Here is an 18,095-nt window from a genome sequence, read left to right as displayed (position 1 = left end):
CTGGGTAACAAACCATATCTAGATGGACCGAGAGTTAGCTGAATTCAGCAGGTCTTTTGCTGGAAGAACAATATGAGAGCAGATGACAAAAGATGGGAGTTCAAGGAATGAAGATGACTGTTTTAAGGTAATTTAATAAAAGAATAGTGACTTCAAGGTCCCTGACTGGGCACACTATACTGAGAGAATATCTATTTCTTAACATTTCTTCCAGCTTTTTTGCTCACTGAATCAGAGCTTTTCTCCACGTGTGACCTTTACATGGCCTTTAACGCTGAAGCTCTTCCACTCCTGGTGTTTCTTTGCAGACATACTGACGCATACCTAGTAAAGGCAGTGCAAGATTGTGTACATTTCTTCTTTCCTGAGTAAATGGCACATAGTTAAAAAAAAAAACCCAAAACCTAAAGGCTTCCCTTCTGCTACTTTTGACTCAGAGACAGGAGTTCTGCTCCCATGTGAACAACTGGTGTCTACTGCCTTCACGAAGTCTGAACTTGGGTCTTCTGTGATCAGAAAAATACATTGCAATCAAGAAGGCTTCAGGCATCCAAGGACAGGAAAAGACAAGATCCCCAACAGTCTAATTTTCAAGCCTCAAGAGGGTAAAATATACGGGCAGAACAGAGTCCCGGTTTAAATAAATTTCCAAAGCAGTGAGGACCTTTAAGTTTAAACATTGATGACTCTACTTATTTCCAGAAGAGAATCCATTTCTGAGTTAAGTTCTCTTAGTGTCCAAAGACCGAAGACATAGCAAGGGCTTCTTCATGTGAGATGACTTCTCTTATACTTGTGTGGACTATAAACGAGCTTCCCAGTTGTGCAAAGATGACAAAATCCAGAAACACAAAGTGGATACCTGGAAAGCTCAGGAGAAAAGGCAAACTTTTCTCCCACAGCCTAACTGCACCAAGTCCTGGCTCTCTCTGTCCCACAGTCTCCAGTTTTATGCCGATACAAATCCATTGAATTCTGGGGCACTTGCATGGGTCTATGGATATTTCCAACAATGTCAACAGTGCTGAACCAGGCTCAGAATTTTAAAAATAAAATGGAAGCTCCCATTATAGACATGTGTAAGCAAGAACAAATGGGCAGAAGTTCTTTGCAAAGTATGCAACATCTTTACAGTCACTGTGTGGAAGTTGAATGGATGATCTGACAGGGAACTACAGCTTACAGTTCTGAGGATCCATCTCTGGGTTTTGGCATCTTCCATTTTCAGGTGGAAAATGAGCTTGTTTCTTTTTATGTATAAAAAAGCCAACAAACTCATACTGTAGCTAAAAACAAATTCTGCAAATACTGCTAACTCAGCCATATGTTAAACAATCATTTGATAGTAAAGCAGGTGAAATATCAAAGAAGCTCTGTTTGAATAGTATTTATTTGCAAACATTAGTTTTAAATGGGAAACTGTTTACAGGCACACACTAGATAACCAAAATAGAATGAACATAAAGAAATCTATTTGAAGGTCCTTATCAAATATTTCAAATATTTTATTAAATATTTTATTCAGTTTCATTATCACAGTTTAATGTACTTTAGCATGTTATACACATGACTTAACATGTGCACTTGAAAATATCAAATTAAAGGTTTTTGAAGAAAATATGACATTCTATAAATGTGCTTACTGACTTTTAACTACACACATCTAAGAAGGCAGTAGCTCTGTTATATCATTGATAGAGATAAACTATTGTAAGGCATGTTTACACCAAGCTTTGGAGAGAATGAAGCCAAATACTGGGTCAAAATTCAGTGGAATTATGTGTGAGAATAAAAGTTGAAGGATTGGGCTCTAGGAAGAAAGATCATAGCAAATCAGTTGTGTTAAAACTGTCAACAGATACGGGTTATTAAAAGCAAGCACTGCTGAGAAAGAAGGTTTCCGTAGCACCCAGGTCAGCAGGATCCGTGGTGTTTTTCAGGTGTGATTTTCAAAAATCACACCTTATGGTGTAACGTGAAGGAAAGAGACCGAAATCTAGCAAGAAAGTTGGAAAACTATCATCTGAGAAACCTCATGTTGTTTTATGACCTAACATGGGAACACTTTTGTACAGAGAACATGTTGCAAGTCACTTCACTCCGATGTGTGTGTGTGCGTGCATATGTATGCATACACACAGACACATGCACACATATGCCTCTCTTGCTTTTGCCACCTTAAAAGCCCCAACTACGGATTAAAGCGTAGCAGTGTGTGCGGGAAAATAAGGTTTCAGTTGTAGGTGTGGAAAGAGTAGATCAGACCATTACATTTGGAAGCCTGGTTAGTTAGCCTGTACGGGTGTGTTTCTTTCCAGTAGAGTACAGTGTGGGTCTGCTGGTATATGGTAACAGTCGAGACCCAGAAACTACAATATAATTCTTTGGAAGAACTCAATAAATGTTAAGCTATTTGCAGTCGTCTTTAAAATTCCATGTCAATGAAGGCCCTAGGTCACAACGATGTGCCTCCCCCAGAAACATCACGCAAGCCCAAGCTTAACTCCAAGAGCGTAGTGGTCCATAATCAGGGCTCCTGCACTGTCACAGTGCAAACAACAATGCTGCCCCTCAAGTGAGGATGGTTTTCAGCGTAAGCTTAGGTGTGTTCCTGAGTGGAGATCTCATGTCAAGTCTTCCTAGAGTTCTGCCTTAGAAGAATTAGTGGGGGAACATAAAATACACATCCATCTCATAAGCTTCTTCAAAGTTGTCAATTCAGTAGAAAATACTGAGTATATAAATGACTATAATAGTACTTAGGTGAGAGTATAAACCTCACTGTGCCTTTTTATTGGGGAATTCAAGGGAGGAGGCAAGTAACTCTCTCAGAGCCTAAATGCACTCGTTCACGGCGCTCAGTGTCCCGAAGTGCCTCAGCATCCTGGCAGCTGTAGGTAACAGTTCCACAATATGTACAAGGTAAGGAGAATGCCACAAGTATTACAAAACATGGCAAAGATACCTAGGAGCTCTACAATCTATCAAACAAGCACAGCAAACAAACGGCATCTAATGGATAACGTATGGTATACAACATACAAGTTGCACAGTTATGTTTCCTTGTGAAATCAGGATTGCAAACGTAAACTCCAGAATAAGTTTCGAGAGCAGTATTTGGCTTACTGCGTCACCTCTGGCAATATCTGAAGTCCACCACCCCATGAGCACTGCATTTTCTGCTGTTACAAAAACCCATCTCACTGAACCAACCAGAGCTTGCAGGCCCACGTCCTGCAACCCATATCACTATGGCAGAGGTTAAACAAAAATGCTCCAGCAACATAGTTTGGCTACCACTGTATATTCAGCCTTTACGTTGTCTGTGATCCATAAACATTGCTCTTTGAAAGTAAAGCACACAGCGATATACAAATGGTATCAATGGCCGAAAAGATTACACGATCAAGCCTGAAAGCAAATGGAAGTTAACGAAAGTAGTCTTTTAGGAGAGGTAGCCATATTAGACTCAGCATTCAAAAAAAGGGAGTGCACTCAAAGGGTCAACATACATTACAGTCTCTTGTAGACCCATCATGTTTTTGTTTTTCCTACATTTTTTTTTTTTCCAGAAAGTACACACCCAGGCACACACGCATACGCACACACACATATATATACATCTATCTTTTTTCCTAATTCCCCTTTGTTGCCATAACTTTGCCGTACTGAGAACAAAGGCCAGCTTTCCTTACATCCTCTCTTAGCTGTCCCACGTCTACAACTGCTGCCTTCAGTCTGTTCAGTATCTGTACAGTAGCTAAACAGGCAGTAGAAGTCCAAACTGCTTCAATTTAATATCCTGTTCCAAAAGACAGCATCCAAACTATAAGGCATTCCCTCGTTCTGATGTGAGTTACAACTCTCTTCGGTTTCTACTTGATACAAACTGCAGAGTGCTCTTCTGCCTTGTGCTACAAAGACAGCTTTCACCCAAATAATGAAGACCAAAGCTGGAATTTACACACCACAAGTTCACACACTTCTACCAGTCCCTTGTTCCTGTGCCCCTTTCCAACAACGCTTATCACTTTAATGTCAAAAGTCATGCACCAATGCTATAAAATAGAAACCCAAACTACCAAGAAGTCTCTTGCTCATGACTTTGGGATATTGTATTAGTATAAAAGAGCATTCAGTCATCTTAAATAAATATATTCTATTTCTGAAATCACAGCACATTCAAGGGGTAGTTACTGCCATAAGCAGAGCATTAAGTAATCTCCATAGATGTTTTTAGAATCATAGAATCGTTCAGATTCAAAAAGACCTTTAAGATCATAGAGTTTTGATTGATTTGGTCTAATATCTGGAAAATAACCTACTGTGGGGATAAGAATCTGCATCTCAAATGTTCTGCAGAACATTCTTCCCATATTTGTATACAGTACTAGAACAATTAAGAAGACATTACAGTAATTTTCTCCCAGCTGCTTAGATCTGTAGCTTCGGCTACGACAATGTATTTTGTATACCTCAAAACTACATATGAAATATCAAAGATCACTAAATAAATAAAAGCCAAGGAAAACTGGGACAGTACTGCATTTTACACTTGAGACAAGATTCCCCCCTCCCATGGATAAGTCACAGAGGACAACTACGGTAAATGCTTTTCTTTTTTTTTTTTTTTTAAAGAAAGATTTATACACAGGTTCAGATCCAGAAAATAATGTGAAATGCATAAATATCGATAGCTTTAGCTAAGTTAAAATGGGTTCAGTAAAGTATGATACAACATATTCAGAATAAACAAAGGAGAAAAGCATCATATTTTGGTTTGCTTGAGATATACATAAGGTGCAATATTTCTTCTCTAGAGGCATTTGTGGACAATGTGTTAACGGGTAACAGTGTTTGCTGGTATACTGAAGTACACACAATAGCAATAAGATTTTCCAAAATGAAAGCAGCTGAAATTAATAAAAATTAAAACAAAACAAACAAGGAAAAAAACCCAACCCCAATACAGTAAGATATTGGTCTGAAATTTTTGTTGTGCTAACAGACTTTGTTACCTGAAAATACTGATACCCCTTCTAGTAGATTCAGGGAAAATTCTAGCTACTGAAATCAAGACATCACTCAGAGAACCAACAAAGGCAAGTGCCTAGTGAACTATAAAGCTTTGCAGGATTTCTGCTACTCTCAGTGCCTAATCGCTTAAAAATTAAGCATATCTACAAAAAGGTTTATAAGTATCTGAAAACAGTCATATCCAGTAAACTGACCCAATCCTACCCCCTCTCTAAGGGAAAGTCAAGGAAAAGCAGATCAAGTAAGATATTAATTCATATAGAAAAAAGTAATTTTCTGTTTCTTTTAAAAAAGGTACCATTAATATACAGAAATATCTTCAGGAACAATATTGAAATTTAAATCGAGGAAGGATGGGGTGTTTTGACAAAAATATATCTACTCTAAAGGCTTCTAGAGAAATAAGTTAGTACCATTGTCAACGTGAACGGTCTGCACTGTAACATATTTGGATTTCAGCTAATTATAAAGTGGTCCAAAACTCCAACAGCCACCTTGCTGTGACCCAACAGTTTTAAGTCTTAAGTTTTTCCTGTCTTGTTAAAATAACTTATAAAACTTTAATAAAATCTTATTAAAAACACTGCCATAGGCTGCAATGGCATTCTTGGGGCTCTTAGTCATATATTCACCTGAAATTTTCAAAAGCCTTTTCACTGACTCATTGGCTTGTAAATTTTGATGTTCTTTTGTTGTTGTTCCCTTCTTCCAACACACGCATTCTCGATGGTGCTGTTTCAGTGACACTTCCCCAGCTACCTGCCTTTTGTCAGACCTTTAATCCTTTGTTACAACTTGTGTGGTATGTTGTATATTGTTTCCTGACACTGAACCAAAGACTTTCACTTAACTACAACAATGAAAGGCTAAACCTAGCAAGCATTAATAGTTACCGTCCATATGGCTATTACATCAAATTAGTTACAAAATAACCCCAAAACACATTATCAATTCAGTCAAGTATAAATAAGAATGCCTGATAGAATGATGTAAACTCGCATCATTTAAAGACTTAATTCAAAGAACTTCAAACTCAATCTAATACTATCAAAAGTTCAGCCGATATGACGAAGACTAATAGAAAATTATTGCTGGAGTCCAATTTGGTAAATTGTTGTGCTACAATGCAAAAAGTAGGGAAACATCTTGTGCTATAGAAGAAGTACCCTGTTGAATTTGTAGCTTTAGATCAATTACTAGTGATCGTTTTGCATCTATTGGTAGGAATCAACGCTTGGTTATACAATAGTGTAAGTCAAGATAGCAAAGATAACAGGCCAAGTGATACACTTGGCCTGCTTTTGGGATGTATTTATGAGCGCAAAACACAAAAATTCAACATAAGCAAAGACAGAAACTGGCAGATGGATCTGTTTGGTAGTCTGAATTCAGTCAAATGTTACTCTTCGGTTGTAGTTCATCTGTATACAACTTGCCACTTTACCAACACCAACTGTAATTGGCCCTTTCCGCAAACTCTGAAGCTGATCTGGACTGTGCATAGTAACTACAACAATGCCAGTGTCTGTAAATGTAAAACATATGTGTATTGGTGTACATGTATATTGAAAAGTCACGGGTTTAGGTTTTTCAGAACAGTGAAATAATACTAAGGTCACTTTTGAAAAACGCATTTGCAGTACTTTTTGTTTATAGGAAAGTTTCACCAAGTCGCTCAGATATCTACGCAAAAATAAAGGAAACCTCCAAGGCATGAAAGACAAGTCAATATCTGCAGTATTTTCTTTTCCATACACCACTCCTTTTTCTAATGCACATCATCCTGGTTATTCAAAGCTAAATTAAAAAGAAACAAACCCAAACATAGCCTGTCAGAATTTTTCCCAGTAAACTCTACCACTCTGGTGGCAAATATAAAAGTGCAGAACATCTGGACCACATGGCTGCCCAAACACCGCTAACAATGGTACATCTGTCCAGGCTGCCTTGAGTTCTCTGGAACAGGTTTTAAATTCATTCTACAATATAAACGTAGGCATAACCTATTAATATAAACCATCTTAGAACTTAAATCTTCATGTACAAAAATGACTAAGAATATCTAATAATAACTAGTGCAGTGCGTCAGTGTTTTTGTTGTTTTTTTTTTTTTTTTTTTTATTTTCATTTAGAATAACTAGGTATTATACGAAACTAGTTGCCATACTCTCTGGTTGGTAAAAGAGATGCTGTGTGAGCTAACAGTAAAGGCAGCCTTCTTCACACCAACCACCTATTTACTGTTTAAAAGCCTTCAATAGAAAGCAAGCTCTGGGATCATTTCATTTCTGTTCATTCATAGACAATTAATATCACCCTCCTACATACTGGGTTCCAATTTGAGGACCTGGCCCAAGTTGCTAACGTCTGGCTTCCAGTGAATTCTGGGCCACTCAGAGCAATAAGCACTTGCTTGCAGTCTATAATTTCCATCATATGGACTGACTAGCTTCCCTTGGTAAAGACAAGGCTAGGATATTAGGTAAAGCACAATGTTTTACAATAAAGTGGAGCTTCACTGGTCAGCGCAGGAAATAAGCACTGGAGCCTGAGACATTTCATTTGGCTGTCCGTCATGTGGGAGAGGTGTGGCCCTCTGACCTCTGCAAAAGAAGAAAAGAAAAGCCACCCATCAGTATTTGGAGCAGGGGAGGTGCTTTTATCAGACCAGAAAGGATGGAAAGCGGTACGTGATACAGTTTAACATCCGACATTACAGCACGGTGACTCCCTGCTGCTACAGATGCCCACATACCACTGTTACAGGCTCTTTTTAGCCGTATTCCTGCAACAGTAACACAAGATCCTGAGGACAACCTGCAACACAATGCAAAGTCAGGCAAAGCCAAGAGGTGATGTATTTGACCACACAAAACAAAATGCGCGGCGGAACAGTAAGCGAAGAGCACACAAGTGCTGTCACTCCTTTTGTCACTCATTTTGTAAGGGAGCAGCTTCAGCCCTCAGAAGCAGAGAGTACAGGTCATATGTGGCAAAAGAAGGTAAACGCACAGAGAGGCATATATCAGGTTAATGTGAGTCAATAGCCAGGTTTTAGGCAATATGGAAATACACTCAGAGTTGCACATTGGGATTACTCCAAGTTTCATGACTTAACACTTCATCAGCCCAGCACAACATCTCTTTCGTTACTACAGCAGTGTTAACTTACAAATGATCCCCTGGCACAGGGTATCATAAAAATAAACTGCGCCAGAATTATGTGCTGGAAATCAACATCAATCATTGCAGCAGATGGACTTGGGAGAGCTCCTTTGCAGCTTGCCTTTTAAAATACATACACAAACTACGTCACCGCCTGTTATCTAATCTCCCAAGTCAGGTTCTATTTTTGTTACAGTATGTGTCATTTGCAGCAATGAAATTCTGGGGCCCACTTCTTATTTACACAAGGGCCACTTTACCTCACTGTGGCACAGCCAAGACTCCATCAGAAACGCAGTTACCAACGTGCTTTGCACAGCCAGGGTGCAATGAAGTGGCCTTGGCACAAAATGCAGCTCAGGCTCGCGGTGCTTAACCGGCGCATGCACAAGGTAAATAGAGCTAAACAGAAGCCTTCAACTGAAAACCATGCTGCCACTTCCAGACAAGCTCTAATTACAGTTAAAAAGGAGTTTGGCTTCCATGGCCCAAGGCTCTGTGAAATTATTTAATAATTGAACTCAGACACTGGAGAAACACATCAAGCAAACCTCTAATGCTATTCTCATTTCCAGCTATTTGCAAATAAAGAAGTGAGTTGCAAAAGATAACAAACAGTTGACAGAGTAGAAAACAGAGAAGCATCTAGCCCATCAGATTTCATTTTCTGTTTTGACTTCCATCTGCCAAGTCTGTGAGAGACATGGCTAAGTTTCTACTGGGAAAGAGTTCTCCCCTGTTGTCATTTCCCCTCGGGGTGATTACAAGACGGAACTTGCAATAGTTGTTGGACATTTGCTGTGTGGTCTTTTCAGGCCTCACAGAAGGTGCTGCACTGCTCTAGCTGCATGATGAAATGACAAAAGGTGGGAGTAAGAAAGAAAGACCCGAAGATATGGCTATGGAACACATTAGCTCACTTCAACAGGGACAAGAGGAGGACAAGAACTCTTTACAGGAGCAAAGAGGGAAAGCAAAATGAATCCCGTTGCTCTCGTGCAATTCTGGTCAGTGTTAATGGGAATCAATAAAACCACAAGGGTGAGAGTGAGAGCAGAATTTAGCACAGCACTTCCCCAAGTCTCACTTCGTAGCTTCTGACCATGGAAGACAACAGAAACGAGTTCAGACTTTTGCTATCTTGATAGCAGACACCTGCTTTGCAATGCTGGGAGGAAAAGCCAGGCTGACTGTGGCATGAAAACACTTCTCACCCAAAACAATGTTGCTAAGAAAGACAACAGCTTCTGCAGAGAAAAGTCAGCAGGCTGGTTTCAGCTGACTTTGTTTCTTGTAGGGCCCCTGAGCTTCGAAAAAGTCTTTCAACATTTGATGAGCAGCCTGAACATGCAGGACTGGGTTGGCCAACAGGTACCATGAGATCAACAGTAAACTGAGGTTGTGAGTGGTTTCATCAACCGCTGCCTTGAGGAGTTTCTCAGGCAGCTGGCAATCTGTCAAATGCCATTTGCAGAGGCTGTGATGGTTTCAAACTGGCCCAGCACTTCCTCACTGACCTTCCACTGCAGGAAAGGATGGGGTTTCATCTCCAATAAGCTGCAGCATCACAGAACAACACTAGATAATTAAGAGTCAAGGAGGACTTGCTATCCTTGGTTTCCTCCCATCACAGGTCTAGCATGAAGGATCTGACTATGCCGAAGTGATCCAACAGCCCTAAGTAACCTGGCACGTTCTCCACCTTATCTGTGTGGACCATCTCCTCAGTAACTGAGAGGACCAACCCAAGCTAATGTGACTTTCCATCACCCAGAGTTGTTCTGCCCCACGGCATTCTGCAGATGCTTTGCCTCCTACACAGCAAAGCACAAGAGTAAAAATAAGTTAGCTTCCTCCAGCCATGTTCAGCATAAAAACTTCAGCTGAAGTTATATGAAATTCTGTCCACAGTCACTGAAAAATGCAAATCAGCATGCAGAAGTTACTTAAATCTGATATTATCTGACAAATGACATCAAGCATATGAACCTGTTTATATACAAAAATTGGTAGGGAAGCTTACCAGGGAGGAGCATTTTAGTAACTACTGAAATAGATTGTATTGTCATTTAGGTGAAGACTTAACACTACTAAGCAAGTGGTGTAAAACAGACATTCATAGAAAGCTGTGGAAGAGGAAGTACAGGCCAAATTAAACAGTCTGCAATTCACATGCTTTCTGAACAAGCTGGTAGGCACATACTATCCACTTAGACAGCAAGGGGAAAAGAGAACCATATACCTGTGTACATTTTCCATGGCTGCTACTTCTGCCAGAGCAGCTAAGCTAAAAAATGCAGACACTGCTGGCATATCGGATGTAATACTATGATTTTCTTCTGTCTCTGCATTTCTGGAGCATTCACTGTTGCAATCTGTTTCTGCACTTGATGTTTTCTGAAGAGTACTTTGTGGCGGCTCTTTTGGCTTCTCCTCTGCAATAAAAGAAAGTTACACTTGCAAACCTAGCCCTTAAATTCACAGCTGCCCATCAATATACTGACTAGTGTAGTGTTAACAGAATCTTTACCTTTAGGACTTTGATTTTGCAAGTATAACCTGATTCATGCTGCAACCTCTTCTGACCCAAGCTAATGGCAGAAGCATAGTACTAAGGTTTATGCAGCAATTTACTCATTTTACATTCAACTATCTTTTAGGTCAGGCAAGGGAGCTTTTGCGTACATTTTAGATGTAGAAGTCCTGAAAGATTATCTTAACTGCAGAGGACTCCTGCAAGGACTGTGGCATTGACTGTCATATTACGGAATTCATTTTTACGTCCTATAACTAGGTGCAGTGTAATTTGTTTGCTGGACTGGAAACAAATTATGAAAGGTAACTGTTTTCCATTTCTCTCTATAACAGCTTCCAGTTCTTAGAGAGAAATATCCAGGGAGAGAACACAGATTTGGGCATTCAAACAAAAGTAGGCCATTATGGACTCACCGATTTCCCAGTTGATTGATACTGGTACTTTAAATAATGACTTTTCTAAGCAGGTATGAAATCAAGCTAACTGAAAAATTCTTCTCTGATAGGTTGCTTGTACTCCCAAACCTTCTCCAACCATTCAGTTTTAATACAATTTAAACTCCGATTTCCTTACCCAGTGTCCCTCCTGCTGGTGACACTCGGCCATCTGCTGTTCGGACAAGATGTGTGATCTTAGTCTTTCTTGCTTTCCTCTTCTGGCTGCCAACTAAAGGCTCATGCATCATTGCTGGCTCTGGAGTGTTTAGGGCAGATACAGAAATTTTATTCTTCCAGGCAGACTCACTGGAATTTCTATCTTCTGAGAGTATGGCTGAAAGAGGATAAAAATGCAGTTTTACATGTAGAATAATTTGGCTACTAGCTATGCTCATTTATCATTTTGCATCTATCTGTATAAAGTCTTCCCTCACAGGTACTCAGAGCATAACTTATGGCAAGACACGATCTGAAAGTTGCAGATGTTTGCAGAGGAATAGTAGCATCAGCTCTTAAAGATATCCAGGAAGGTTCAAGTTTCTAATATTTGCGAAGAAAACTGTGAGATGGGCAACAGTGCTTCAGTGGGAGCAGGGTATCGAACAGTCTGTATAAAACACTCTGCAACAGAAGATGCCAGCGAGTAGCTAAGAGACAAAATGTATTTAAGGAACAATAATGGTCCTCACGTAAGCTTATCTTAGCTCACAGATGGACTCACAAGCAGAATTCAGGAATTCCTGACTAACCCCCAGTCTTCCCTCTATAGTCAGTCTATGTCGTCTCTAAGCAGAGGGAAATACTGCCTTTTACAAAACAACAAACCTGAAAAAACACCCCAAAGGCAGCAAATATAAAAGCAGAGCTGATTGAAGACAGGAATGCTAAAAAAAGAAAGTAAGCCTGTGATAAAATACTGTGACGGAAATACGGCCTACATAAAGTCAGAGAGAGAAAGGAACACTTTGAATCTTTCTCAACGGTACCAGTGTTGGCGTTTCAAAGTAGCCTTCTGGCCTGAACTGGAACATGATCACAAAGTTTTACCTGACTAAACAGTCACTTTAATCTTGTTCATGAAGAAATTGGTCAGACAGCTATCACAAGATGTATTTAAGCTTCCAAAGGCTGAGATCAGTGTGTAATGATCAATCATTTGTAATTTCTGTTGATTTAATAAGCCATACTGCTGATACCATAGGGTATCACTAGTCCATAAATTCAATGTGTGACATCATTTTCCTCCTGTGATAAAAGTATTATAAGCCCTACCCCATCTGTGATCACCGTAAGCTAGGGCTAGAAAGAGAGTACAGGTAGCAGAGGGAACGCTCAAGTGATTTCTTAGAGATGCCCCTCTAACCTGTTTTGAAATTGGGAGCACTCATGGCATCTGCACCAAGTCCTCGGGGTACTTTTTCCCAGTGCACTGCCATCCTGAATGATTACATATTTTGTTCTAATGCCTGTACATCATCTCCCTTGCTGCATTTCCAACTCACTTTCTTCACTACACGTCAAGGTTATACCCCATCTCTTTGAACAGTCCTTTCTATGTTTCACAGATGTGTCTCTGTCTACAGTTAGCTTTCTCTTCTCCACAATTTCTTTTACTCTTTCTTCCCATTTTAAAGATATGTTTAAGACCCATTTGTTCACTTTCCAGGTGGCAGGACCAGCAAGAATTACATGCACAAACCTCAAGTCAGAGTGCAAACAACTGCTCTTTCAGAAGGGCTAAGCACTGAACAAGACCAACCTCCTACACCAAGACTGGCTGTGTCACACAGGAGCACCCAACCTCACAAACCATGTACAACAGCCAAGCAGTCGGCATGGACTTTGCCCTCTTTCATTTTAGTGTGTATTTACTGTTCAGTTATTGTTTGTTTTGTAGATTTAATGAGCTTCCTATTCAAAGATACAGCCAACATAACCTCTATCTTTTGCTAGCTTCTTTAACTGGCAATTGTGCGAGGATGTGGACTGGATGAAGAGAGTAGGTCTAGTGTTTTATCTTGTTAGCTGTTACCCTTTGCTCTTTTGTTTTAATTGGGAAGGGACCTTTTAATGTTTTATGGCATAAGAATACAATCAGATCTAGTACATATATATAAAAACATTTGGAAAAGTTCCAAACCTTAATTCGTTTATGCTCTTAATTCACCTTCATATCTGCTCTTGTAAAACATTTTTGAACTTGTGCATGCTCTTTGTTTTTAAAAAAAGCACAGAGCTTCAATTAGCTTTTCTCAGTGTTTAGCTATAGCTGCTAACCTTTCCAGAGCAGAGCTATGCTGTAAAACTTTTTTTTTTATAAACAGACCAAGAGAAATCACAAGAAAAGATCTGCCCCATAACAGTCCAATTAAGTAGAAGCACCAATGACTGCAAATGTGACTTTCAAGTAACTCAATTTGGCTAATAGTGAGATGTTCTGATAAGCTTACTGCACTGAGACCAAAATCTTAATTGGAATGTATAATTAAATGGGCAGCTTTCTCTCTAGATTTCTTATTTGGGAATTCATAAGTGTTGATTATGTATTAATGTAATGGTTTGGTTGTAGTCCAACACTAGCTGTTAATTCTGATTTGGGGATTTGCTCTAATTAGATAGTACTTTGACAGTGCTGTTTAATTCTGGTTTGACTGAGTTTATAATGGCTTTAATCTTAGCAATATAACTTTTTTTTTTTTTTTTTTACATTTGAAAATATTAAGACATGATTTCAAACAATAAACAATATACAACAGAAAGAAACCTGATTTGGTATGTTTTTAAATAGACATGTTGTATATTACAAGCCATGTCAGGTCACTAGAAATTAACTTGATTGGTCAACACAGTAGACATTTCCCTTTTATATTTCTTTTCTTTTAAGCTCAAGAAATTAAAGATAAAATGTTGAAAGGCAAAATAAAAGGAGGCAATAGTTATCAAAGACATAAGAAGGAGCATACAATGTGTTTGACTAAGAAATAAAATAGGAGGAAGTTGCCAACAAACTCAGGATGCAGCAAGTATATTCCCTCTTCATGTTTTAAGGTTTTTCAATCCTTGAAATGAGACTTGAGAGTCCTCTACATTTTTTTCTCCTCTAGTGCTAAAGTAAGCTCTTTATCACTTCATCATAACATTACTGCCATACAGTTTTGAAGAAGGAAGGATTAAAGGTGAACCATGAATGTTTTTCTCTGGGGAGGGTGGGTGTTGAAGGGAAGAGCTTTTTGGTTTTTTTCTTCTCTAGCAGTCTTAGTGGATGTTGGGATAAGAAAACATTTAATTGACTTCTTTACAGATTATTATTCAAACAGACATAAAACCTAACTTGAAGGAAATCACAAAGGCTTCACGCACAAGACCCTTTGCACTGAACTCCAGAGAAGAAATAAGTCCATGCTTCAACCACCATATAAGCTAAGCTAGGTGCTAACAGGGGTCCTCCTGCACCTCCTTCAAGAGGAACAGCACCCCATTGCTTCACCTGACAAAGGTATATCCATACCGATGCTCCAAATCAGGGCTTGGTTTTGCTGTGCAAAAAGGACAGGGCTAATCAAGTTTAATTCCCTGTATTTTTCTTTAATAATTTCTTTAATCCATTTCACATCCCTCCTGTTTCCACACAGTCCTGCGTTCAAGAGCTGTCCCATGTAGAGCTCAGCTAATTTTCAGGAGAATGCTGTCTAGAAATGCAATGAGGTTCTGCAGCTACTGCGCAGTCCTGCAAACAGGTATATACAGGGGTAGCTTTCTGCATGACAGTAGCACATGCAGAACCACAGGACTATTTTTGCAAGCAGAGCTGAGCACATGATATGAAGATGTGGGCCTTTTGGCATGCTTACACCACAGTGACAAAAACGACTTTGAGAGAAAAACATCTACAGCTCTATGCCAGATGGTTTCCTGAGCTAGATTTGTTAAAAGTTAGCATGGACAGTTTACCTTATTCTGCAGGCATGCAGCGGCCATGTAAGTCTTATTTCCCCCCATCTTTGTGAACAAGAAAAAATGAAGTCAACTGCACTGACTCAGCATGCTACAGAAGAGGACAAGCTTTTCAGACTGAACCCCAGCAAGACACAGCCAGATTTTAAAGAATTTCTTCAGTGATGCCTATCTGTTATGAGAGAGAGCTGCAGAAGTTTAACCACATTTAGTGGAGAATGAATGCTCTGCGGGTCTAAGCATGCTGGTATCAAGAAGGAAGGTGGGTTGTAATGCTTTAGTGGTCTTTATGAAGTTAAAAAGGGGAAGCCTAGCAAGGCAGAGCAAAACTTCAACCCACCAGCGCCTGGGGAATCACTTCATCATGGAAGTGATGCCAAGCACGCTCTGACCTGTACCCAGCTCTTCTGACAAGGGGATGCTGCTGCAATACTGCTCGTGGGGGCAGGCAGGGCACAGGGAGCTGCAGCAAGGGCTGGGGACTAACAAGCAGACAGACACCAGCTGACAAAGCAGCAGATGGTCAAGCCAGGTGTACAGGCAGCTGCCTGGGTGGGAAGCTCTGCTGCAGAGCCTGTGCTGACCCAGCCCTCTCCCAGCCTCGATGGGATGCCACAGGCACAGAGCTGCTGGCTCCCTCTGGGCTGCAAGCCCCACACAATAGGGCTTTCTCAGCAGGAGAAAAAATAAAGGCCATTCTGCTAATTTTCTGCACTTTCTGTTCTTTCTCAAACATATGTGCTAAGGCTGTACAGACGGATGGGCATGTGGGAGAGCTGATGGAGTATCAGTAGCAGACAGTTAGCTCTACCAGCCACAGGAGATGGGGCTCCTTCACACATCAGCTAGTGCTGAGACTGGTGTATATGTTCATCTCCTCTTCTCCCCTTCTAGTGCAAACACCAGCATTGCATCTGGTTGTTACACAAACCATGCAGAAGCCCAGCACAGCTCACTAAATGTACCTGCAGGGAGTCAACAGTTGTGACTTACCCCTTGTTATTTAAAGCATTGCTTCCAATCAGGAAGCCTTGACAGTGTGGCAGAATATAAATCTCTCAGCTGAGTGGTGTTCAACCTCCCCAAACAGGGATGGGTCCAGCTGTGCTTCTGTCAGTCTTCTTAAGGAAGTGACACACCTCTTAAGATATTCAGTTGCATTACTGTGTGCTCTCTGCCAGGAGGAGCAGGGGTTGCAGCATGTCCACCGGTATTTTACTGGGCTGTATCTATCTCTGTGAACACCTGCAAACTCGTAATACGGTTACTTGCACTGGTGATGCTGTGTATGATGTGGTCACATGGAGTCAAAATTCACTCAGAAACTCAACCCAGAGACAGACCCAGACAACATGAGCCAATCCCATCAAAATTTGCCTTTACTGTACTTACTTTTCTTCACGCAAAAGACAGATGCACACAGGCACATACTTTTCAAAAGACAATAAAACATAAACCAAGCATGACAGCAACCCTTCCAAGTGTCTCCTCTCCAGCGGAAAGAATATTCAGACTCCTTCCTCCAGCAAAATTAACTCCATAAAAACCAAAACCACACATTACAGACTTGTGACACACCACAAAAAGGAGCTGAAATTTTCATCTAGTGTTCGAGTCACTAAATCCTTGTATATTTTAATTGAAATGAAGATGCTGGGATTCCCAGCTTGAATGTGCAGAATATGGGACAGTGGAGTCAACGAGTTTAGGGCCATGCTGCCTAGGAACTCATGAAAGGATGGAGTTACGTAGGCAGCACATGATGGCGAGGCTGTACCCACACTGCACTTCACCGATCAACACTTTGCTTTCAGTGTCACTACACTTCAGAGCAGGCAAGACCCCAGATTTTCTCCCCTTTGTAACTCAGAGAAAATGCAGTTCCCCACCAATGTATATATCCACTGTCTTTCCTTTGATGATTTCTACGTGGGCTGTGTAAGACTGCTAAATTCCTCATGTCTTTACTTCAGTCTTGGGAGGAACTGAGCAAACTGGCCCTACTCCAGCAAATGCACAGACACATCTTTAATGTTTAGACACGATGACATTATTCACATGCTTAACTTCCAAGGACATGCCTCTGTGTTGTGCTGGAACAAGGCCAGGGTACTCAACACTTGCCAGGCTTGAATCTTTGATCATAGTGCACACTTCACTTCATATCAAAACAGGCTGTTTTCTTTTAATCAAATGGAGGTTTTGACATTTTGTTTAGCCACATTTTATATCTGCAGATTTTAAGATATTTGTATTTTTTACTCTATCATGTATTAAACACTTTCTTTTCCTACAGGAGAATTTAAACACCCGTTTTTCTTACTAATTTGTCTACACGGTCTATTAATTCAGGAACAAAAATCTGAATGACACCCAATAAAAGCTATGTTAATGTATGATGCCTTTTTCACACCGGCATGGAAGCAAGATAGTTACTTCTCGTAAGTGAGAAGTAACACATGTTTGTTGTACAAACACAACCAAACAGAGCAAGTAATTTCAAAATATTTGCACCATTCAATGCAGTGGAGCTGGCAGAGCCTATGTGGGAAAAGAGTGCACCACAGAGGACAGAAAACATAGCATCAGGATAGAGGAAATGACATGGCCAAGCCTTAGGGAAAGGTATTTAGCATAAAGGTAGCTGGGGGAACTGGAGATGGGGATTGTAATTTTATTATCTTAGAGACAGATATGGATGGGGAAAAAAAAGTGGAAGAAATTCATGGAGCTACCTAAATAAGCAGAACCAGAGAGACTCTTCTACACCACAGGGATAATGTGGGAGAGAACTCCACTGTGGAAGAGCTAAGGAAGAACCTGGGCATGATTTGGATAGTGTGGGCAACATGACTACAAAAGTAAAAAAATAAAAAGGGCCCAGGGAAGCAGGCTAAGCTATAATCCTGTACATACCGTACACCTGAAAATGCCCCTCAGAGTTGTGAATATGCAGGTATGCAGGA

General features: G+C 40.2%; 1 protein-coding gene across 22 annotated transcripts in view; it reads right to left on the bottom strand.

Moving 5' to 3' along the window:
- Positions 1-1,372: 1,372 nt before the first annotated feature.
- BBX (BBX high mobility group box domain containing) overlaps positions 1,373-18,095 on the bottom strand; it is a 149,880-nt gene continuing 133,157 nt past the window's right edge. For all 22 annotated transcript variants that reach the window (XM_074856239.1, XM_074856296.1, XM_074856375.1 and 19 more), the window contains 3 exons: positions 11,312-11,509; positions 10,445-10,637; positions 1,373-7,640 (listed from right to left, as the gene is read on the bottom strand). In XM_074856239.1, the coding sequence (XP_074712340.1) occupies positions 7,553-7,640; positions 10,445-10,637; positions 11,312-11,509 (479 nt within the window). In that variant the 3' untranslated portion in view covers positions 1,373-7,552. The remainder of the gene's footprint in view (positions 7,641-10,444; positions 10,638-11,311; positions 11,510-18,095) is intronic.

This window comes from Strix uralensis, chromosome 2, assembly GCF_047716275.1.
Source record: "Strix uralensis isolate ZFMK-TIS-50842 chromosome 2, bStrUra1, whole genome shotgun sequence".
Lineage (NCBI taxonomy): Eukaryota > Metazoa > Chordata > Aves > Strigiformes > Strigidae > Strix > Strix uralensis.
The sequence above is the reverse complement of the archived record's forward strand: the minus strand, read 5'-3'. Positions and strand labels throughout refer to the sequence as shown.